Source organism: Ixodes scapularis, unplaced genomic scaffold (genome assembly GCF_016920785.2).
Source record: "Ixodes scapularis isolate PalLabHiFi unplaced genomic scaffold, ASM1692078v2 PGA_scaffold5__190_contigs__length_132052651, whole genome shotgun sequence".
Taxonomy (NCBI): Eukaryota; Metazoa; Arthropoda; class Arachnida; order Ixodida; family Ixodidae; genus Ixodes; species Ixodes scapularis.
Window position 1 is genome coordinate 74,957,545 of NW_024609880.1, and position 24,952 is coordinate 74,982,496.

At 43.3% G+C, this 24,952-nt stretch overlaps 1 protein-coding gene across 1 annotated transcript; it reads right to left on the bottom strand.

Moving 5' to 3' along the window:
• Window positions 1–488: 488 nt before the first annotated feature.
• LOC115308386 (sodium-coupled monocarboxylate transporter 1-like) lies at window positions 489–23,061 on the bottom strand. Its single transcript, XM_040504459.1, has 15 exons — window positions 22,702–23,061; window positions 20,174–20,239; window positions 18,881–18,932; window positions 18,706–18,773; window positions 12,461–12,615; window positions 11,982–12,122; window positions 11,107–11,236; window positions 10,911–10,999; window positions 8,392–8,504; window positions 6,291–6,358; window positions 5,103–5,189; window positions 2,507–2,663; window positions 1,791–1,889; window positions 545–663; window positions 489–494 (listed from the first exon to the last, which is right to left on the bottom strand). Exons 1-15 carry the CDS (start codon window positions 23,059–23,061, stop codon window positions 489–491), a joined length of 1,710 nt encoding a protein of 569 aa, XP_040360393.1.
• Window positions 23,062–24,952: the final 1,891 nt, after the last annotated feature.

Sequence of the window (24,952 nt, forward strand, 5' to 3'; positions counted from 1 at the left end):
AAAAAATAATTTGTTTTAAATGTTATTAGATGGTTTTAGACCTGTGGTAGAAGGCACCTCCATCGACTTGACAAAAATATCAACTGTTTATAATCATGTACGCAGGAGACGGATGTGCTCAGGGGTAATATAATGGTTTTTACTCTGCGCCATATAGTTATTTGTGTAAGATTATTTAAGGGGTAGTTGGGAAGTCAGCTCAATGACATAATGGAGAGCATTTGTTTGTGCTAACATTTGGCTCTAAATTAAGCGTTCAGAAAGTTTCCGTGAATTTTAGACTTGATATCTGTGAAACCTGCTATGCGGCTTTTCATCAGGTGCGGACTGGATGAGGTAGTTGAATTGGTGTGACTGTTCTCGTTTTAATTTGCATTTAGACGAAAATGTGCGTTTTAAATCCTATCTATGGTTACCTGCGATGAATGCCATCTTACGAGTAGGTCAGGAAGCCGACAGAACACTCAGATATATTTGAAGCGTAACATTTAAACCTAAAATAGGACGAAATTAAGAAATAAACATAAGGATTAGTCGAACTTACATAGTCGTTCCCGACGTTTAGTCTGAAGTGTCTCCTGAATTTCTCAGGTGCAAACCAAAAGACGACGTCGGCTAACTGACAGATGAGTTTTGGATTTAGCGTGGCAGCGTTTGTTGGAGCTGAAATGCACAATACAGAGAAACATTCGTTATTTATTCTTAAAACAAATCTTCGTTATCCTCAAGCTCTTGTCGTGGGTGACAGAGTAAAATATGGTCGCAAATCGTTCAGATTTTATATTTTATTCAAATCTGTTTGATCCAATCTAGGAGCCCTAAAAGTAAGCATGTCTTCATCATATCTAAAAAACATGGAGACGCACAAAAGGTGTTGCGAATGAGCTGGACACATGCTGTGTATATGTGACGTCACGTGACTTTGCGACTTAACACGACTCTGACGCCCCCTGACGTAGTCATGTCACGTGACTTGACGTCAAGTTCGTGTCTCATGCGACGTTATGGGGTCAATCGACGTCATTATATCACGTCAATGTGTCACATGGCGCCAGGATGTCACGTGACATCCTTACGTCAAGGTAAATAGGCAATGTAGCCCCTATGGGGCTATCACCTCTTGTTTAAATGACCTTGACCTATGTGTCGGTCGAATATAACACGTTGATTTTCTCAAAAACCCAGCCCTAAAACACATTCTTTGTTAAAAAACATACAAAAACACTAAAATTTCTGTTTTCATTGAGGCAAAATAGACCAAATTAAAATCAATATATATATATATATATGTATACACATACACTCAGCATTCTATATTCGTATTTACCTCAAAAACCGGAATAAAAAAATAAAAAGTCTAATGTTTGCGTTGGGTCATTTCATGTGGCGAATTAAGACACATATGTAGCTGCATTTTAGATTAGCTATTTGATATCTTATCAAGGCGTAAACGTTGAAACGTCAAAAACATTGGTTTCTTCTCGTGGAAATGGAGCGTGCTGGTTAAGTTACGGTGTTTGTGGATTGGTTTCTTCCCCGAGAACTAAATCTTGTAAGGACTTCTACGCGAAGCGCTTGACCACTGCGCAGGCAGCTTTTTGTTCTTGACGTGACAGGCAGCTTGTTATTGGTAAATCTCGCCACAAAAGCATAAACAGATTGCGATGGTTGGAGCAGAAGTCTTGATGAGTGTAGTGGTTTGTAAGTTTCTCGCATATGATTCAACAAAACCTACCATGCAAAAATATTGGTTCTAACGTGCAAAATACAGGATGCGCATCGGAACTCACTGGTAAAGTAGCTCACTGGGACTGCGACGATGATTACGATGAAAAATGCAATCATGCTGTACCAGAGGTTAGATAGCTTGTAGACGTCCAAGGTGTTCTCTCTGAAAACCAAACGATTCTAGTTTGTACAAGTATAATATCAGTGTGATGTATCGAGGAATACTTTGAAAGTACACACACTTGATGATTTGAGAGGTGATATCCGATTCGTAGAGTGCCCAGTCCGCATTTTAATCGATTTAAAACTGGAAGCGGGAAGTAACATTTTTTCTTTTAAATTTAAGCCAGCGCGCGTCGCTCTGTGAAACGCATTGTGAACAGTTTAAGATAAAATAGAAATTAATTTACATTATACTCATAATGGTGTAATTACTCAAATATGCGTGTTCCTTGATAGTGAGCCTAATGTTCAAAGAGGTTCTTTGACCTTATTGCTTCATAAACTCGTCAATGATATTAGGAAGTTGTAGTATTCGCACCTGATTATAAGATCCACTGTGCTTCTCCAACGTTTAACTGCGAGTGACGAGTCTCAAGAGATTACACAGCAAACCGCTTCTCGTACGTTTAAAATTTAAGATTTCGGGCTAAAGACTTCGAGTTCATGTAAAACTAAGCATGCATGAGGATGGTTAATGGAAACTTGGGAGTAGCATGATTCCATCGGAGACGTTAAATTGCGACAAGCCTCGCTCACCCGGTGATGACCGGTGCACCAGTCGCGTAGGTTCCGAAACCTGTGACATTCCGGAATTCCTCTGGACAACCGTCCACCGTGGCGGGAGGAGACGCGGTGCCCAAGTTGTGAACGAAGGCACCCAGGTTTAGCCAGAGGGACAGCGTCAGAGAAACGAACAGCCCAGATAAGGCGCCCTGCGAGAGAACGCATCGCACACTCACGTAAACTACGAGCACTCTTTTTTATAGACTGCTGCCAACAGCCATAGTTACCTTTACTAGTACGTCCATCCGCTATACTCCGTATCACCTTAAGGACGTGTCACACTGAGGCGACAGTTGGACAGCTCTATCCGGCAACACGAGGAAGTCGTGTTGCCGGCGACCCTGTCACATCGCGGCGACAACAAGAGTCGGGCAACATGTTGCGGCCGCCCGGCCACCGTGTTGTCCGATTTGTTCGACAACACTGTCACACCGCGCTGACGGTGGGGGCAATACGGGGATCAGTCCGCCCTCTTGAATGTTTACCTTCGTTCGTGTGCGGCGCAGAGTCTCTGGAAATGTGACTCAACAAAGTGCTAGTGCTTTCGAAGTGCCGGAAATTACTACGAGACGACATCAACCAGTGACTGTGATTAGAAAACTTGACACGGGGAGTATTTTTCACCTTTTTTTATCAAAATGTTATTCATTCGCTGACAAAGCAGATAGCCTTAACCGAGGAAATCCGTATGAAATGTTTCTGTCCGGTTCTTTCCTTCATGTAATTCCTATTTTGTAAAATTGAGTTAGCACCGGCAGTTCCCCAAAGCGTCTTTTATACCGTGATGTTGAACTGAACTGACAGTGCTTAAAACTACACGACACCGACATGACCGGCCTTCAAGACAATCGGTGGAATAAAGATTTTTCAACGCTGTATATTGGCCTACCACCTGCTATGTGATCGCTTCATTCCCCAAAACATCCTGGGTATTTTCGAAACATATCAGGTGTTTCCAAGTTCCAAGCATCAACAGTGGTCGTTTTAATGCTTCGATTTTTTAAACTTTGCTTTCCCGGATTATTTTTATTGTATATATATTTATTATATCAGGTGAAGGCATGCCATTTTATTTCACCAGCAGTATAATGTGAGCTGGTCTCTCGGCAGTTCTAATTTCAACACCAGTCTGAACGTTCACGACCGTAGCTATGACCATTTCGACAATCGCTTTTCGCAATTACGCCGTAAAAACATTCATCAAATTATTTTAGCTCCACGCTCAGCCTTAAAAGGGCACTGATGTCAATTCTGAGATCGTCCGTTTGTGGTGACAACTCCATTTAGACGCCCTAAGGATCCCAACAAACCCAAAATTACAATCGCGCGTAGTTTGTTTCCTCTTTAAAAGCGTGTTCAAAGACCGCGACACGTCCTTTTTGGAAAGAATTTTCTTCCGAGTGGTCGACGGAGGGCGCTTGTCGGCGAGTTGCAAGTGATGACTCCGCCCGCAGTGAAAAAGGGGAGTTTTATCCGAATGGGTACCTATAAAATTCTCTTCGAAACGAGTTATAATGAAATCATTCGGAAGGTGCGCGTATTGTATGGCTTTCATTAGTCCACACAATATAGTCCGCGAGAAAAAAGAGTCCACATGTTTTTTCTATTGACCTGAGATGAATAAGCGGTTTTGTATTATAGGACTTGGTAAATGCGGGAACTAATACCTTTTAAACGATATAAGATTAAAACCGACCTTTTTCAAAGATGACCCCAGTGCCCAAAACTTATTGTTAAAACGTTCTCTAAGCCTTTATTCAAGTAAGACGGTATTGATAGGGAACTAGCTCTGACATCGAAGCTATCTTTGCTGTCATGTTGCCGGCCCGAAATTCGCTCAGCCAGCGGTCTGGGCAACACACGTCGTCCAACCCAAGTTGCTGCTGTTTTTGTTGCCGAAACCTGTCATAACGAGGCAACGTTTAAGTTGTCGTCCATGTTATCCTGCTGTTGCGGCGATGTGACAGGTTTGTCGGACAACACGGCGAGCGAGCAACAAGTTTTGCCCGACTGTTGGGCAACGTGTTGTATTGCTGTTGCCGTCGTGTTGCCTCAGTGTGACAGGGCCTTTACGATAAACACCAGCAGACTTTACGAGCCTCTCCAGAAGATCCAGCGCTAGGAAGATATCACGTGACTACGCAACCCTCGTCGCTCCACCAATCAGAGGAGGGTAACCTGACAGTCACACGTCACGAGATCTGCTTTGGTGACTGGTAGCGTCCTCTACCGCCAATCGTAAGGCGAAACGAAGTATGGAAGCGTATACGATATGCAATAATCAGAACGACGCAAATGATATATACTATGTGCGCAGTTGTTGATTTTTATTGCTACATTTATTTTTTACTACGACCGCTCTGGTACTTGTGATTTGCCAGTCTACGTTCATAAACCGCAGGTTACAAGTTTTATATTGCAATAGCGGCATGTAAACAGTTGCATGTAACAAAATAAAAATGATAAAACCTGAGAATTAGCAGTTATAAGTTGAACAGGGCTGACCAAACACAAGGGCTGGAACTCCGAATTCAAAAGAAAGAAATCGAACATTCGCAAGTCGTGAGTGGTATCTTGACGACACTAACCTTGCTGTTTGCCATGGGCACAAACATTCCCACGGTGAAAAGACCCAGAAGGGGACCTCCAATGGCGCTATTGATGACTTGCGATGCCTGTGGTTACGTAGCCAGGGAAGAAAAGCATGGCCAAAGGAGAAGCAAAGAATGCGATTTAGTCTATCGCGTTATATGGCAAGCCCATGGACATACAGTTCTACAGCGAAAGGCATGCAACGCAGATGCGTGAAAGAAAAATAAATAATGATGCAATGACTTACAGTTCCGTCACTGCCGGGTTTTACATTCAGAGTGTCCAGGAGGTGTTTTTTGGAGTTTGTAGAATAAAACAGAGTTCGGAGGAAACGTTGACAAAGGTTGAAATCTGGTTCACGAGCTATGCATACCGCGGCATATTCATATCTCAATTTGATTCAATTTCGATTATTATCCCTCGTCTTCTATTCCTTCAACAATGTTAAGGTAACCAGTGATTATAAGTTATAATTTATAATTAATATAATGTATCCCTTGATTGTATTAAACAGTATAAGGTTAAGTCTAGAATTCCTTAGAAATCGCTGGTCTCTTGTTGTTTGAACGCCTTGAGCAGAAATTTATTTCGCAAACCAATGTTGCTTGCCGGTGGTAGCAATTTGTGCCCCACGAGCATGAAATATAGCTCTCTCTGCGACGTATGTCTCACTCGCTACACATTCCGAGTGCCCAATGTAACATGACGCCTGAAGTGCATGATGCAAATCCCTAATGTCTTGCAGGATACGTAGATCTTAGGGCAGCTCAGCACCTTAGTGCAGCCCAGCATACACATCAGTGAAACCTAAGCTTTTAACTTGAACTTCGTGCGTGTCACATCTGCTTAAATGTTTAACTGGCAAACTTGTGCCGAAAACACTAATCCGATTTACGGTTATTCCTACCATTAATATTGCTATTACACAGTATTACTATTGCTCTGTTGGTCCAAGTACGGCTCTAGTTCAACGCAGCATTGATGGTCGGCCTCTCAACACTGACGTTGAACCACAACCAGACTTTAAAGCTCAGTTCAATCACGCAATAAAGTGCTCGGTTTTTTCCGAGGCCCGCGCGATGTTCCCCCGAACTCTGCGCGGTATTACAAAGCTCCGAACCACACACCCCGAACCCCCGGGAGGCAAAACTCCGACCGACGGAAGCGCAAGCGCGTCAACTCACTGCGAGCACGTTGCCCATGTGCGAAGCGACGGCCACCAGGCCAATGGTCAGCAGGCCAAAGAACACACCTGCAGTCCACCGAGAACAGAACGGCGAAGAAAAACCGGGCGCTCTACACCAGCATTATGATCATCTATATCTTAATATACGATGTTTTTAGCCCCCCAAAATGCGGTGGTTTGTTTTTGTTGTTTTTTTTGTTTAGTTTTTTAAGCTTTATTTGCGACACTTCGCAGACATTTCGTCCTTGTGGGCTCTCGTCGCCGGGCGCGCGAATAATTAAAAAAAAAAAAAAAAAACTCTCCTTCCCCTTTTTGCCGCGAGGAAAACGAAGTCAAAGTCGGGACTTCCCGTCGGTCGTGCCGCGCGAAGAAAATAAAGAGGGCAGCCCTGGCGTCCCGCCAAGAATGACTCCACGAAGGGAGATTCTTCGTGTCGTCTGCTTGAAAGACTTGTGTTCAAACATTACTCGCTTTATGCGAAATCCCACTTTTGCATTGTCTAGTTGCTACGCCCGTTACCTCAACCGCACTTATCCATTTACTGCACGAATCACCGAGCACTGGTGGCAGTCGTCTGTGACTCTGTGGCATCCACGACCTTAACCACGACGGCTATGAGAATTAACCACGTAGCACCTCCGTCCTCAGGTACTTGACGGCACCATTCAACCCGCATTGCGCAATCGTGCTATAGCTATACCTTTCGTTTCTTCGCACATCAGGGGAAAAAACTACGACTTTTTTTAACCATAAAAATAAACCACGCACCGCCGAATGCTGATTATTTTTCCATATGTAGCGCTAGCGGTTCGTTCCTGCTGCCAAAGTTCCAGAGCTTGCCGTTATCTGGTTCAAAATCTAGCAGGTATTTTCATAAATTTTTATTCTGGAAATAGCAGCCGACGTAGCCTATGAATATATGAAGATGGAGGGTGTCAGCTACCAAAAACTAACCTTATTTTCATACTAAAAATTAAAAAAAAAACAGTTACAACTCTTGATTCCGATAACGTCAAGCTCTGGAATTTTAGCATCTCGTCTGGACCGCTAGCGCTACGTTGGGGCGAAGAGTCAACATTCCATGACGTGTAGATTTCTTTTACAGTAAAAAACATCGTAAATATTATATTTTTCGGAGAAACGCTGTACATTAGAGCTAATTGTGCCTGGAGCACCTGAAATGTGGTCCCTGGATTTCCTCATTATGAAGTCGTGGAAGTTTCATGCTGTTGCCTGTCGCGATATTGGTGGTGGCACAACAGCGAATTACGTTGTAAACACACCAGAGACACGCTCCAGTCATATTATCACTAATCTACAATGTGTCTAAAAAAAAAGCAGTAGTACATTTTTTTTTACCGTAAAATATAGTTGCTCGTCATGGAATGTTGATTCTTACCCCAATGTAGAGCTAACGGTCCAGAGCAGATGTCAAGGCTCCAGAGCTTGCTGTTATCTGGTTCAAAAGTTGTAAGTAATTTTCTTACTTATTTTTAATGGGAAAATGAGTCCCGTTTTCGGTAGGTGACGCGCTTCATCTCCGCGGGCTCCTGGGCTACGTTGGCTGTCATTTCTATCACGACAATTTTTGAAGATGCCCTCTACGCAGCAACGAGTTGGTACGCTGCGACGCAAGGGACAATTGCGTTCGCTTCTCTTTTGTGTCTGAACTTGCACGACCAATCACCAGGATCGCGACATCTGACAGAACAACACGTCGGCTCCTCCGAGACTTCATTTGTTGCCACATCGGGGACGCTGAACGCACCAGTCGTTCTTGGGCACCGTAATTAAAGCATCAGGGCGCACGGCACTGATTATTTCATTGTAGAGTTCTAGCATAGCGCTAGCGATTGCTAGTGCCGGAGCGGTATACCTGTCCGGGCACGAAATAAGGGCAGGCTTTAAAATCACAGCGCGAGCTCCCGGTAACCGTACCGCTCTTCGCGATGCGTGCGTGCTGAAACTCACTATTAGAGTTAACCCATAGTGGATTGTAAAAAGAAAATATGTGACGATTGCCTATTCCCAGCACAAGGCCATGCGTCCCCAATACAGATGATTTTGAACCAGGAGGAAAAATTCTTTAAGAGACTCACCCAAACCGTTAATTATCCGAGCACCGGTCTGTTCGCTGGTGTCTTTTCTGAAGACGGCTATCACGTCCACGTAGTAGACCGATGCCAAGGCATTCACTCCTGATGAGATGGAGCTGAAAAGGGAAGTGTGACGTTAGAACCTGCCAGCGGACATGAATATTATTATGCACATATAACTAAACATAAACGCCACATTATCAATGTAGCTAGGTTTTTTTTTTTTACAGCCGAGCTGTTAAGGGCTAGTTTCCCCAGGATCGTGTCCACCAGCAAACAAATGATGACACAAAACTCTGGACATCTACCGCCATTTATGAGCGACAAGGGCTACCAGACAACAGGCTTGCGACCAGATCAGACAAAGGCGGCGACCATACAACCGGCTTGCCGGTTGTCTGGTCACCACTATTGCTCATAGATGGGGGCAACATTTCCAGCATTTCCATTCTGGCTTGCCGACTTGCGACTGGCCATTACTTCATTCCCACCATAGTACAGATTCGCTGGTCTTCCTTCTTCACCAGAGTGGAGAGGCTGAAAGTTTTTTTTGTTTTGTGTTTTTATATGGGAGTGTTTTATGAAAGACGACTTGTTTACCCGGACATTACAAATAATTGGCTTGATGTACATTCGGGGACTTGGCAAGTTGAATTTCGAATGAACTTTACAAAAGCTCTCGTGGATTTAGCATAAATCATTGGCACCCAACTACACGCTTCTTTTTTTCAAACTTGCGTTGTCTTTTTTTTTTTCGACATACAGTTTAATCACCTTCATCAATCACCGTTTCTCAAACAGGTTATGATTGACAAACGTTTCGTCAAACATTTTATATTTACCACGTTTCAGTGCATTATCAGGTGCTCAAGAACCCGTTAATTAACTATGACAATAGGCATTGTGCATGCCACTAAGCGGAAATAAAAATAAGAGACCGTTCGTTCTTTTTAATTTTCTCGCTAACAACTCAGACTTATGCCGATCTACCGCATTTTATGTATTTAGTTATATATAAAAAAAGATTGTTTTACATATTGAGAAGTTCCCAAGACACTTATAACACAGCACAAACACATAAATGTTCATCCGTTTGTATTGTCGTCTAAGCTGCACTTAATTTTCGCCACGTTTATTTATTTATTTATTTAACATACTATTAGTCCCCTGTTTAGAACACTTATAGGAGTGGAAAAAGGGCACTTCAAACAAAATCTGCAGGGGTAAAACATCCAAGTAACTTGTATTCGTGCATACATATCTAAATTTCAGGAAGCGCAATCGATGTAGAGAAAACTTCCTCAGGTTTGCTGCAAGATACAACACTTTCGGGCAGTGCATTCCACTCGCGTGTTGTGCGTGGGAAAAACGAATTTTCAAAACACTCTTTATCGTATCTGTATTCTTGTAGATGCCGACTTTGCTTATTTCTTGAAATTCTGGACTGGTGAGGGGTGTAACATATGATACTGTGTAGATATAAAGAAGATTAGTAAGAACCATATAAAGAAGTTTTAAACGTTTTTTTTTTTTTTTTTTTACTGCTGGTAAGCAACGGTAGACTGGCTTGAGAACGAAGCTGTGTGGGGAACTGAAGTCGGTGGTATCTAGAAAATATAAAGCGCACGGGGCAAAGCGTTGAACACTTTCCAATTCCTGTTCAAGATATGTTACGTAAGGTTCTCATACTTCTGAAGCCTATTCAAGTAAGGGTCTCACCAACATGTTATAGGTTAAAAGCCTCGTTTCAGGGGACGCATGTCTAAGCGATCTGCGAAGAAAACCCAAACTACTATTAGGCTTGTTAACTATATTACGGTCGTGCGTATTCCTGCTATCGTGACGCCTAGATATTTATATTCTTCCACACGAGTTAACAAGGTACCATTAAGATTGTAGGGAAACAATATCGGTTGGCGTTTGTGGGTGATAGTCATGCACACTGCCTTTTTAAGGTTCAAAGACATTTGCCACGTGGCACATTTTTCACCTAGTTTGGCCAAAGAACAATACAGTTTTTTTTTATCGAAGACCGTCTGGACTTCAGTAAATACTAAATAATCGTCTGCAAACAGTCTAGCGTGCACATCTTTATCACATTAAGTCGTTTATAAATATTAAAAACAGTAATGGACCAAACACAGATCCTTGGGGAACCCCTGATGTCACGTCACACACGTCAGAGTGAGTGTTCTGATTAACCAACTGTCTACGTTTATTTAAAAATGAAAAAAATCCATCCGTTTACTTGAACCGTTATACATTTTGTTGTTTTACTGTTCCAGCCATAAACACGTCAGTACCCGAAGGCAGCTTAAATCTTCCCGTCCGTCTATGCAAAAGTGAGGGTTCTGTACTCCTTTGAAAAGCTTGGTTTCGGTTAAATGCGTGCTTGTCGTTTTTTTTTTTTTCTATAACTATAAACGTGCAGACGTCTTATGATCTCGAAAAAGGTTTTGGTCCTTTGCGCAATATCCTAATGACAACATATATAACAATGGTCTGAGGATTTTCTCATATACCTGAGTGAGGCGGCAAATATTCCAGCGACGAACAGGCCGGGTATACCTCTTAATTTTCCGAGGACATCCATGACAAAATATGGGAGCAACTGAAAAAAAATATACGTCACTATGGCAGGTATCGACGCTTAGGCGGGTCCAACAATAATATCGCGAAACGCTGTAACTGAGGCCTAGGAACCAAGTGTTAAAATACCTGGTCTTCAGTCGAGATCTGCTTGATGGCGTAGATGTCACAGGTAGCGTACTTAGAGTAAACGAGAAGTCCCGCAAAGCAGCTCAAAGCCAGAACGATGCACAAGTAGGGGAAGTTGAGCCATACCACGCTGGTTGAAAAAAAAAAAAAGAAGATCATTGTGTAAGGAAGAAATATATCTGGTCTGTATATTTACAGTTAGAAATTCTGAAGAAGCGTTAATTCATTTGCAAGCTACAGTAACCCTATTCGTCACCTTGAATCCCAGGCTGAAACGGAGCTTAGCTACTCATCCCTTAATTCAACGAATGTCTACAAGTGCCATATCGTGGAAGTACTCTGCCGTGAGCGTTTTTGTGCTGCAGGAGCTTGTGCCTTAAAGGACAGTTGGTTCATTCGCAATGAAACACAAATTTTTATTATATTTTTAAAAAATGCTGCAGTTTTCTGCAGCTCCCTTCAACTGCTCGTGAGACAAATCACTGGACACTATAATTATGATTTGATATTTCTGAAGCGAAAGTCGCCTGACTTGGTATCGCGGAAAATGCATGCAGGACCAGCCTGCCATATTTCTTTGGCGTCACTTCCGTTTTTTGGTGGAATCATGCACTTGACTAGGACTGGCACATGAAATTTGGAGGCCAACATCTGGAATATTTGGAAACATAAGAAATAATGAAGCAAGCGGGCACATACGTGCCCAATTTCTTTTAGGTCGCTAGTGCAGTACCCGTCCTCATGTCTTATCGAAATATTTGACCGAAGACAAAGTTCAGAAACTCCCGCTTGATCTCCGATGAACACCACTATCTCCGAATTTGGCGCACATTGCATTCGTAGTAGATGTACATATATGAGGAAAACAATCTCACATTTTGGCTTCTCTGAGTGTCGGAACGGTCAGGTAACGGAGCACCATCATTTGGTTGGTGGCATAGCTGGCTGCGTTGGTGAAGAACATTCCGATGGACAGTCCCCAGATTGTCTGGTGGATCATAGGATTGGGGTTCACTCTGAAACATTAATGAAAACGAGTATTTTGGAACCGGTCAAAGCGAAAGGGCTGTCCCAACAGCACCTAGAGTAATCAAATCATGCAAAGAGTCTCTAACTCGGCATTTGAACCCGAGGTTGACGCCGACCGTGCTGTAATGCATTGACTGGAGACGAGGCCCAGTCCAACGCTGAGGCAGCAGTCGTGCCAAAGCTGCGTCTGCGCTCGATTTTAGTCCGATGACATCTAAATTTGCTCGGGCGCGGGCTTTGATTCTCACATAGGCGGTGTTGGTTGGTCCTGCCCTGACATTTCTTAAGTAATCGATGTATCATGATGCCACGGGGGAATTCTTACTCGTCGAATTGAATCTTGTGTCCGTCGCGGCAGATGTCCCAGACCTTTTGGAAGCCTCCCATCTCTCGGATGCCGAGCAGTACCACGACCACCATGGCCAGCACGGTAACGACGGCTTGAAAGGTGTCGGTGTACACGACAGCCTTGATGCCACCCTTAAAACATAAATTAGACAAAAGTTAAGCCATCACTTTTATCTGACACAATATTTAAAAAAAAGTATTTTCGTCTGATATAGTAATGACAGCTTAAGAAACGCAGAACGTAGCTTATTCTATCACGTGTCGGCTAATGCCACAATCTGATTGGATCTGAAGCGAACTTGAAAAACACGAAAGTAATATAAACACACGCCATGAAGACAGGTGGGTCCTCCCTCGGTCTCGCACACACTAGAAAGTCCAATCGTATTAAAATGTACCATGCGTGTTAAATAAATATTATCTAAATTATCAAAGATTCTCACAATTGAAAAAAAGACCTATATACTTATTGTTTTAAGTCTAATTAATTGAGTCTTGTTTCCTAAAATTTTTGTGTTATGTATTTTTATGTTATTTTTGTCTACTTTTTAATGTTTTATATGTCTGTGTTATCAGACCTGCTGGCAGTGTAAACGGGAACCCGTACTCAGTCAAGCTGTGTCTAATGTCGTTTTGTCTGAGAACCCCTCCCGTGTTTCTGAAAAAAAAAATAAAGTTTTGATTGATTGATAATAAGATGCTCAAGACACGCCACGCCCTGCATTCCTTAAGATGTCGGCAACTGTACAGAAGACCCACATTCACGAACACACAACCAAAAACACGCAAAATCACGGCACATGTGATTCCGCACTACTGATATCGCGATCTTTTGCCGGTGATAGCAAACCTTTACAGAAAGACAGCAAACGGCGTAGCGTTGCGTTTTTCAAATTTCTTGATCGGCCCCAAGTTGCCCCCCAACTTCTCGAAGTATCGACTGCACTTACAATGCATCGGTTAAACAATGCATTGCAAGTCCTGTATGCGTATACGCAATTCAAACGACGTGCAGAGAATACACTGCTTTTTTTCTGTTTTACATTTTGGCCACCAGATCGCGCCAGTTTTCGCTGCACGCTAGGATAAAAGCAGTAAAAGGGGTGGGCGGGGGGGGGGGGGGGGGGCGGAGTAGAATAAGGCAGCTACTCGCTTCTTTCCCTCGCATCCATTTCGCTGGATGGCTCTGGCTTCTTTGAAGTTGCAAGAGTTGCGAATAGCCTAGTCGATCAATCTAAAGACTGCGCGCTTCGGTTTGTTGGGTCAGCTACGTCACTGATCCTAGCCCTAAGACGAGCGTGAAGTGCCAGCAGAGTACCTTCACCGCCGAGCACCTGCGACGATGCTGACGAAGCTCTTCGGATACCCCGGGGGAAATAATTTTTTTTTTTTTTTATGCGTCGTCATTTTCGTTGCGTTCGGTCTAAGCGGTGAAGATAAAAGTTTGTTGTAAGCTGTAACGACTAATGTAATGAAAAAAATTAGGGAAAAAACAGGATTACGTGACGTGACGACACAACTTTATCAAGCAGGCGGATTGCAAGCGAAAAAAAAAAAAAAAAGGCCAGGCCGTTGCAAATGCGGAGATATACGCCCGCGTTTTTACTGCGTCCGTCCTCGACCAGAATCTCTAATGTTTTCGTGTGCGCGAATGTGAGGACCAGTGCCCTTATAAGTGTTGTGTGCCGTGGTGTCGGGGGAATTATGCCGGAGAACCGATCTGGGTGCGCATATTCTCCTTCCCAACCGACGAGTAACTGCGTACCCATTGGATCAAGGCAATGCCGGAGAAAGAAGTTCAAGTTACGGTGTTCTTCGAAGGTATGCTGGTTTGCCAGCTTTTTGTTTTATCCTTGCATTTTCATATTGTCACTTTTACTGGAAAGATTATTTATGTAGTAAACAACTCCGCGATTTCCTAAAATCTCAAGTACGTATTTTGAGATGGAGATATCGCTTTCCAAGTGTTTCGAAGTATCTTGTTGGTTTTAGCGTGCCAGCTGGTGTAATCAGCGTATTTTGCTTTCTGTTCTAGCACCTTGTTTACTATTTGATAAAACGAAAGTCAGTGTCGCCAGTCTCACGTCTTGCCCTTCGTCACAACTGTAGTTTAGAACGACATGTTGTGGTTCGATTTTTCTTTTCCAGTCTGTTAATGTTGACTTATATATCCAGAATATTTTATTGTTGAATTTATAAAGGAAACTGTAACGACACCGAAAGAATTTATTCCCTTAACCAAACTTGCTTGCCCTTAAGTACTCATGTGTATCTGCAGACGGTATTAGACGTTTTATTGAGCATTCATATTGCACATCTTAACCAAAACGGTAAAATAATGATTTGTGTCTTTATCAACATGTGTGACTAATTTTGTTCAAATAAATCACACAGGTACATTGTCCACCGCAAAATAATCCTCTAACACTCGCTTTCTTTTTTCTACATAATATAATTATTTTTAATGAAGACATTATTATTAAACCGCAAGAACTGAGCACATCGATCAGTTCTTGCGGCTGCATGAAAAGTTGTCAGGGACCTGACACTATCTACGCCGCCAGATTTCGAAGAGTTGGACACTTGAGCAATCCTCACCTCGTCGACTGATATTCCACTCAACAGTGTGTCCAAGGTAAAAATGCTGCCTTAGTGCAGGATGTCAGGTCTGCTCTAGCCAAAAAGCGAAAGCTGTCTGTGTTCGCAAAAACGTAGTGTTGTAAAAAAAAAATGAGAGAAACTGAGCTTTTTTGTACAGTGCGCCGCAATATGAAAGACCCACTGGGAGCGCGTGGCCGAGGCGGTGGCTGGCGGGGGCGCTGCGAGCGCTCCGGGCAATTCCATTCTGCTTCGAGGGAAGGACGCTCACTCGGGGCTCTGCACAAACTGATAAGCGCGTTGAGCCTTGAGTAAGCGTCCTTCCCTCAAAGCAGAATGGAATGGCCCGACACACTGGCAGCGCCCCCGCCAGTTATCGCCTCGGCCACGCGCTCTCAGTGGGTCTTTCATATTGCGGCGCACTGTACATAGCCGCTGGGTCATTGCCTCCTGGGACAAACTATACATTATTTCACTCTTAATTATTACATGATGGTCTCTTCCCTTGTATTTGATCACCCTAGGCTAAACTCTTATTTGTCTGAGAAGCATCTTGGTCCAATAAACGCATATGATCAAATAGGAATATACAAGAACATAAAAGAACCATACAAGGGTATATAAAAAGCTATAAGCTACTGATAAGAAGTTTCTTATAGCTTCTTATATAATATTGTATTGTTTTCATCTGTTTTTATAAGGTTCTTATATGCTCTTATATGATTTTATGTGATATGTGTTTACTGGACGAAAAATTGCTTATACATGTAAGATCTTTCTCTAGGGCAGTCCCATTTCGCGTACATTTACTTGTATCACCCTTTCAAAAAATGACCCCTTAAGCAGCGCAATGTCCACTCATTTTTATACATTTTCTTAAATACAACAGTGCCCGTCCAACCTGTGGTGGGATGTCGACAGCGTGCTGTTACTTTTATTTTATCTTTCAAGAAACGAACAGGAAGGCTCTAGGCATAAAATACTATTCATATTTTCTAGTCGTGTGGTAAGCATAAAACGTGAAAAAGTTGTTTCAAAAGAAAATACTTGTGCTTACACACCAGCGCTTCGCTTTTATAAAGGAGATGAAGTTGAATAATCGTGAAAGGGTGTAGTCGCTAATATTTATCATGAGTGTTTTCAGTCGAGTAACTTGATAGACAAAGCCTGGAAGTCATAGTTGTTATATAAACGTCGTTGTCACGCATGGGTGAGTAACATTCGTATACAATACAGTACCTCGCCATCCCGTCGGCACTGCAAAGCTTGGCGCCCGGCCGACTGTCGCTTTTCCGGGTGTTGTCCTAGTCACGGTGATGTCAGGGAGCAGGCGCGCAAGCTTTCGTTTCTGGAAGGTGCTGGTTGAGTACGCGCCAGCTACGATTTTGTGGTTCGGTCTCCAAATATCGTATTTCCCGGTCTTTAAGTTGCACCATCCAATAAACCAGTGTTTTCACACACAAAAAAAAAAGTTGGAATATAAGTTGCACCTTTGTATAAATCGTTCTTAAATTACAATTTTATGGTCGGTGCGATGAAAATGCATTGATAAGCGGGCGTATGTGTAGTGAAATCGCGATACGAGTATGCACAAGCGGAAAGTCAGTTTCAACATTCTCGTCAACGAATCGAACGAGAAGTACAACCCCTTCCATAAATTTGGATAGTTAAGTTCGATACTTCGAGAACAAGATGCATGTGCGGAGCGCAAGGTGCAGAGGGGTTGCGATGACGTTAGAACGCCAAGCTCTTATTTGCTGATTGAAAACAAGAAAATAGTAGGTCATACCCACTACCCTTTCAATCAAAGCCAATTGAGCTCGGCGTTATTCTTATGTCACCGCAACTCCTCCACAAGTAGCAGACGACTTGCTATCCGCATACGTTGCAACTTCTATAAAACGCCTTGACAGATTTTTTTTTTAAAAACGCTACTTATACTGTAAATTACCGTACGTTAAATCTGACTTTTGTTGTAGAGCATTTTGAACTATCCACACCGCGCCAACTAGTATAAAGACTCTAACTTGTTATTGCCATTAGCTACAAAAAGAGAAAAAAAAGCCATTGAAGTGAAAAAAAAAATCGTATCTTGTTGCCGTTGCCAGTTGTCCGCTCCGTTATTCTTTTCATTAACAGCTGCAGTTTAAACAGAAAATACGCCGAAGTTGTTCGAATACTGCGCATGACGAGGCTATGTCAGCTTCCTCCACGTCAAGACTAAAACACGTAGATGATTCACTACCGTTTTAAATGAAGGTCGTTGGCCTTACTCATAATAAATTCCCTCGATGCTTCTTTTTGCAAGTAATCACAACTAAACAAAAGACGAAGCACATTCCGTAGGAACAAAATGGCGCTATTCAGTTCAGTCTTCTAGTATGGCGCCGCCATTCGCTTCCTAAAATTTGTACCGTCACGCAGTCGGAGCTTCAAAGATTGTTGCTACTTGGAGGAACCTCTAACCTAGAAGCGCATACACCCACGGAAGCTAGTGTTTCGTACGATAAGATTAGGCTTCCGTGTTTGCAATATATACCAATAAACCCCCCAAAATTAACCACTGAGACGGGTTTACCGGGAAGAGAAATAACGATTTTAACTGTCCTTGAATAGGAAAAATCTGAGCTTGACGTGAATAAAGCTTTAAATATAGCCATACTTTACCTTTTCCCGCGACATACACTTTTATACCCGAGCCACACGGGTAACTCGAATGCCATTTACAACGAATGGCATTTCTGTGATCGGTGAATCAGCTCGCAATCTGTCGCGCGTGGAATACTCCCGGAGTGTTGCGCGCTGATTGGCCGTCCGCTCAAGTGTCATTCGTTGTAAATGGCATTCGAGTTGCCCGTGTGGCACGGGTATCAATCTGGTTACACACAAGTCCGACTAAATTAGCGTTTCACATATTCTTTCTGCAACAAGTCAACTTTTTTGTGAACTGTGGATTATATCTCGAACGCCGGTTCTGTCTACATTATTTATTTTATTTTATATTTTTCTTTCTCACGGACGGACCGAGGAACGGTCGGAAAGAGGGGCGAATTCCGTTAAAGAACATATATATATATATATATATATATATATATAGAAGGATTGCATGCTGCATGGGGGATTTCGTGCAAACTGCTCGTTATAGCGTTCTAATATAACGGCTATATTTGATAAAGTTGGTGGAACAGAACCTATAGACCTTGGTTTACTCTCGTTCCCGGCCACCTGGTACGCATAGCCGATATGGACTACGAAAAAATAACAAAGCATTTCATGCTGCAAATAGTCAAAAAATGGAGGGGGTGCTAAGCGAGAATGGGTGACGGTTACGTGTATATCCTGAATGCATTCTATTGGTGTGGCGACAGCAAAACTACGTTGTCGCCGTGACGACATTCAAGGCGGCGCCACCCTTGTGAAAAAGTTCTATAATCGGGGACTGGTTAAGGGTAACGTGGAAGCTCCTCCCACCTCTTTCCACCTTAGCAAAGCGAACGGTGGAGAGGAGGTCACCTCCTTTCCAGCGTTCGCTCTGCTGAAGTGAAAAGAAGTGGGAGGAGCGTCCACGTTATCCTTAACCTGTCACCGACTGTAGCTATATATTATTTAGCTTCAGATACTTACGATGCTTGTGTAAACGGTGCACACTAAGCCAATGGCAGCAACTGCTGACCAAAGCGTCATTCCAGTCACTGAAAAAAGAAGAGAATTTCATATTTCTTCTTAGTTCTAACTCAGTCAAAGATGTTCCTGTACTTGCAAAACTAATAAAATAATAAATGTCAAAAATGATGCTCACATTGTGATAACGCCAGCGCTGGGGCGTACAATGAAATGGAGATGTAGATCGTCTGTAGGAAAGAATTTTATTGTAATTGGTACTCAGTCATCAGGTGTACGCTGAGTTTGAAACCGATTTTCGCACAATATAATCACTACTTTGATTGAATTAAAACAAGCCATCTCCTCGGCAAAGAAAGCAGTCCTTCTATCATATAAATACATGTGCATTCATACTTTTTTCACACGTCTCAGGATGCACTTAACCTCCAAATATATATATATATATATATTTAGACGGATTACACACGTGACTTTAATGCCTTTAGACTTTCTGCTCCTGCGGATGCCGGCGTGTGACAATTTGTTTCTGTATATCGATAAGGTGTGAAAACCACTACTAAATTATAACTGCGCATCTGGAAATATTAACTCTGTAGGAATGTTTCTCACTTAACACAAGCTTAGTGGCACTAGTGGGACCCGAATATAATTGTTGGCCTGAGCGATCGCTCGCCGCGACCTTCGACGATGCTGATCCTTTAAAAGTCGACAATCGCTGAGGAAGCGGCTGGGGTCTCTGAAGAGAGAGCCCAAGTGGAAACCACGTGATCCCCCAGAGTACGTCACTCGAAAGGCGACGTGGAATGATGAGAAGCACTTTGACCTTCGATTTGTTTTATTTTTTTTACATAAAAACTACCGCTCGCCAGAAAATACGGTTTTCTGTTCTTCCTTCCATGAGTGACACGGATTAATTTCCGCGGTTAATTGGACAAAGTTTTAAAATCGACGCACCGTCCCTGTAACCACCACAAGCGGCTGCAGTTCGGTAAATATATTGTTTTCTTCTTAGCGATTACGCACCGAAATAGCAGATTTTCTGGCAAGGTGACGCGTTTTTGGTCACTTGTGCTTGGATAAACAATATAAAATTTGGTTTCGCGAGTAGTTCAAAACCGCAAGTATACTTATATGCATATCGAAAATGTACGTTCCGTATGTGGCTACCTGATTTATTGGTGCCAGTATATGAGTGGCTACAAGCGGGCGCAACACGCTCAATGACACCGAAACGTAAATGTTGGAATCAGTTTTTAATCAGAAACAACTTCTAGTAAGTAATGGCATGTTAATGCATCCCAAAACAGGAAAAAAAAAATAACACTCCAAACAGATTTTTAAGGCAGAGTAGAAGCATTGTTCGATAAGAGACTGCCCCTGGTGCTTTTTATTCGCCGAAAACGGCGTTTGCGGTTCTAAGAAGGAGAACGTTCCTTGTATCGTCAAAAAAACAAAAAAAAATACATACCATTTCCAGCGTATAGATGGCGACAGCTGCCATCCGCACCATGCGGCTGAAGCGCAATTCAAGGTACTGCAACGCAAATAAAACATCAAATGAAAAAAAAAAAAAAAACTATTTGGACCCAGATGTGACGGTTTCACCGAACGCTAATAAATAATGCACGCCTGTGTATATCTTTCTGACGCCTTTTTTTTTATTTTTGTTCCTATTATTTCTTTTTTATTATTTTTATGTAGCGGTTGAACGGGATGTCTTCTTATGTTGAAGATAGAAGGGCTTGTTTATGTTGGAACCTAGGATGTAAAACCGTGTTTCGATATTATGATAGGTTTTGTTGATAACTAGCTCGGGTTGTTGTTCAAGCGTGCAATGAAATCTAGCAAATAGACAGCAGAGGTTCGCCTTATACCGAAGAGTTTATACGAACAAGAGACGGTTGGAGTACTTTACACATCACCTATACGACATCAAGATGCGCTCTGTCTAGTGAAGTAGGATGCTGGGCTAGTGAGTGCATATTTAGGTACAAAAAATATAGCGCAAAAAAGTTGAGGACAAGAAAGTAAGGATATGTTCTTGTCTCTCGTCCCTGTCTTTTTTTCGCTGTATTATTTTGTTAGCACCCGCAAACAAAATATTACAGCACAAGGGAGTCTATAGGACATGATGATCTTGTCCTTATTTGTTTTCCGATATTCTTAGTTTGTGCCAAATCATGCGTTTTGTCTTTTGTATCACCCGGTGGAGTGTTATATCAATATGTAACTTGCGTGAACTTTAAAGGGGTCGCAATTTTCCATGGTATTAGCCGCTTCCGCACTAAACTCTTCAATATACATATTTTAATTGTAGCCCCTCTAATCGTCTAGGGGAGATACGAAGTGAGTCCGCATTAATTCTTACATAAATAAAGACGCGAACGCTAAATACGCATGTTTCTTCTGGGGAGTGTACTCTCTTATACATCTTCGCGCGCAGTGTCTGGCTGTTCAGTTTGAATGCTGAAATTTTATTTTAACTTTAATGTAAGACTCACAATATAAAAGCGATTGAGTTTGCTTCTTTACGGCGAGCAAGTGCTCCAAAAACGCGTCGTTGGCGCATCGAAACGAAGGAGTAGCACTCCAATCAAAGGGGCCCTGGTCAACTCGCGAGGTACTTTCGGCGCGCACTAGAGTTCTCTTTCGGGAGCGCGCCAGGTCGAGTGGTGGAAGAAGCGTTCTCGGTGGGAGGGATGCCACCAGAATGAACCAGGTGATCACGTCGCCGCGTTATTCTTCCACCAACGGATCTGGCGCGCTCTCGAAAGAGCGCTCTAGAGCGCTCTGAATGCACCGCGCGAATTCACCGATAGAGAACGCGCAGTTAACGCGGGATAACGAGGCAACCAAGCGCGCACAGTCATTGGCCGAGATAGGGAGGAACACGGACACGTGGACGCATCTGTCGGGTAAACAAACGCACGAGCTTCGCCGCAGAGAGCAGACGAGCTTGCACGCCGTAGAGACAGTGTTTTGCTCGTGACGGCCGCCATGTTGAATTTCGACGTAGCTGATTTGGGGCAATATGGCGAATCACTTTATCCGCCGATCGGAAGGCGCTAGAAATCAAGGGGTTTGTGCCTGTTGTCCTTCGATTTCCCTGTCTCTATTTGTTTTTATTGTAGTCCTGCTTAAACGTTTTCCTTTATTGTTTTTTGCCCAACCCAACTAGGTCACATTTCGAAGTGCCAATCGTCGCACGCAAACGGTCTGTAGACCAACTCAACTCTGTGACGTCACGCCACTCTGGTGGCGCTGTTGTAGGCACTGCGCATGCACATATACGCTTCACTCCTCCAGAATTTGGTTCCTGCACACGCGCACTGGCAACACTTGGTGTGGGCCGAGCGGGCTTGTTGGTAAACAGTGTGTTGGTTTAATTGTCACTGAGATGTTAAAAGGCACAGTGTGTGACTTAGTTATGTTCAGGCTTCTTGGTTCGTTAACGTCAAATTTGGAGGTTTTACTTGGTAAACCAACGACGGGCATCTAGCACGCCCTAGCGGAGGACTGAGGATTAATTTGGACCACCTGGGGATCTTTTGACGTGCAACCCAAAGCTCGGTTACACGGCGCCTCCTCCGCAATAAGCCTCCGTCAGATTTCGGGCACCTCAGCCGGGATTCGAACCCGCCAGATGGGTATTCGTAGGCCAGCGCTCTCGCCTCGGAGCCACCGAGGCGGCTTTCTTCCTTCGTGATTATAAAAAAAACGTCAGTGTGCAGGCGAGCTGGTGATATAGCTATAATGTAACACTGCGGCTGTAATAACTCTTCGGCGTTTTTTTTTTTTTTTGGCTAATGAAGCAATGTTACTGGCTCCGAAGTGATAATAAAACACTCGGGGCTCGCCACACTTGCATTTCTTAAAATGTCAGTTGACTACAAAAGCAATTGAATACGCTTGTGACGCAAACGGTATCGGAACTCATGAAGTGCTCATTCGAATACCAGGAAAAGTCATGTTAGCGGATATGTGAAAAACGCTCACCTCGTAAGCGGTCATGATGTCTAACTGGTAAAAGATGGGCATGAACAAGTGCGCGGTAACAGCCAGTGCGAGCAGGTACGACAGGAAGGTCATGGCGTACAAGGTCCCGTTGCGGTAGACCTCAGAAGCGTTCCCCAGGAGGTAGGCGGCAGAAATAAAGCTGGCCATGAGGGACGTGCCAACGGGGACTGGAGTCAACTGCTTGTTGCCCATGAGCAGCTGTCGAATGGTGTTCTGGGCACCACCGTGGAAAGCGCAGAAGAGGCCGATGGCCCCGGACATGGCCAGCATGCTGATGAACACGGAGTAGTCGTAGTAGGTGAAACGATCTAGCAGTTCCTTGGTCGTTGGAATCTCCATGGCTACCTTGGCGGGCCTTGTACAACCACTGCGAGAAGTTCGGTACTTCTTCTGTTTTACGTCGACTATAGAAACGCTTGGATTATAACACCTTCCTCGATCCTAATGGCATTCAAACAGACTTCGTTGCAGGTGGCTGCCACATTTCGGAGGTTCGTTGCATATGTCCGCCACATTTCGGACACGATGTCTGCAATGGTTTGCAGACATCGTGTACACTGTGCGGCGACATTGCCATCTTTTCCGCATTTTTCTTGCAAAGAATATTGATGGATACCAAACCTTTGCTCTGTAGGTTACTTCCCCAAGTGAACACATTTATCACAGCAGTAGTTCTTATGTAATGACACCCCTTTGAGGAAGAAGAAAAAAAAAAACAGAAAAGACGACGTTTGCTTCTTCGCGCTTACAGCGTCGTCAGTGTACGAGGGCATACTCAGGGTATTCGCTCGGATGCTTCCTTACAACATTGTATACGAGCTACTGAGACAAGGATGTTATTTTGCAAATTCGTCTATTTAAAGTTTAGGCCCAATACGATGCGCGGCCAACACCAGTCAATGTTTGTCATGGGGACCGATTTAGCGAAATATCAGGCTCAACATTGCGACAGAGAGAACGTTTTTTTCTTTCCGCATATACCCATGATAGAATTCTATTTTAAGCATCTTTAAACCGGAAGAAGCAGCTTTCTGGCTGCACGAAAGCGCTACACTTTGGGTCAAGTACAGCCAGAAATAAACATGTTATGTGTGGTCTGAGCAAACTTGTCAGCTAGGTATTTTTTGGGGTCCCCTTTTGAGCATTTCAAATGGGAGCCCCTTTGGGACTTGGGCAAACTTCTTAAGTTATGGGCTTTTGACGTCACGCTCATGGAAACGCTCCAAACGGCAACCGTTCTCCTCACCAAAGAAACACTTCTTGAATCCCAAGGGACAGCAAAATTATTTTTTTATCTTACAAGTAGCATCACCTGCGTAAGCTTGAAAATATGCGCTATGATGATCTCTGAATCATACAAAATCAACCCTGCGGTCTAATGTTGAGGGAATAGAAATCGTTGGCTTCCGATGAATTGGCAACGTCGGAACAACACTTCAGTAGCTCCTTTCGCTTAAAAGAAAACTGAAGCGGTTCTGCGTTTAAAACACTTGAATCGTTTTCATTTGGCCTCCGTCATCACGAATATCAAAATAATATTTCAGAGCGATACAGCATGCAGCCAAAACAGCGCATTCAAAATAGCGCTGAAGCCCTCCTTCCCCCGCGCGTTCTGTAGGGAAAGGGAATCGTGCCGTATTATACAGAGAACTACACACTTCCGCGCCTTCCACAAGCCTTAACCGTGCAGTCACAAATGCTGCACGCATATCCTCACAAATGGCACACGTAAGACGGATTGAAACCTCTGGGTATGACGTCACACTCAGTGGGTAGTTTTTTTCGGTTTTCCTCGCATCTATTCATAAGTTCGGGTTAAAGACTTGTGATAATCAAATTCACAAGACCCAAATACGCTATAAATAATCTCTAGCTCGTTTTTCCCTTCAAGAACCTCTTCTGCTCCCGATTAAGAGCAGTCCTATTGTTTATAGTTATTGGGACACGCGGGTTCGCGGTAGAAATGCACTATTCAGTTAGTACGAAACAATGTGTTTCTGAGGTCAGGATTGATACAGCGGCTCGCTCCTTTTTATAACACATTTTCCCGCGAGATTTTCGAATAACTGCCGCTAGTAAAATGTTTTATATTTAGTAAACAAACAAGATGAACAATGAATTCACACATGTGGCGAATCTAGAAGGATATGGGTGTTAGTTTGGCAAGACACAACCCAGTGATTTACCTATACCCACCCCCTAGGGTAGTGTACACCTCCCCTCCCCTTGT

What these genes read in the sequence shown, in the direction of transcription:
- LOC115308386 (XM_040504459.1), bottom strand. Translation starts at nt 23,061, where the DNA reads ATGGAGATTCCAACGACCAAGGAACTGCTAGATCGTTTCACCTACTAC. An exon ending in GCACCGTTTACACAAGCATC is followed by an intron (nt 12,616 to 18,705) that starts GTAAGTATCTGA and finishes TTATGTTTTAAG; the next exon opens with GGTGGCATCAAGGCTGTCGT. An exon ending in CCCAGTGAGCTACTTTACCA is followed by an intron (nt 664 to 1,790) that starts GTGAGTTCCGAT and finishes TGTGCATTTCAG; the next exon opens with CTCCAACAAACGCTGCCACG.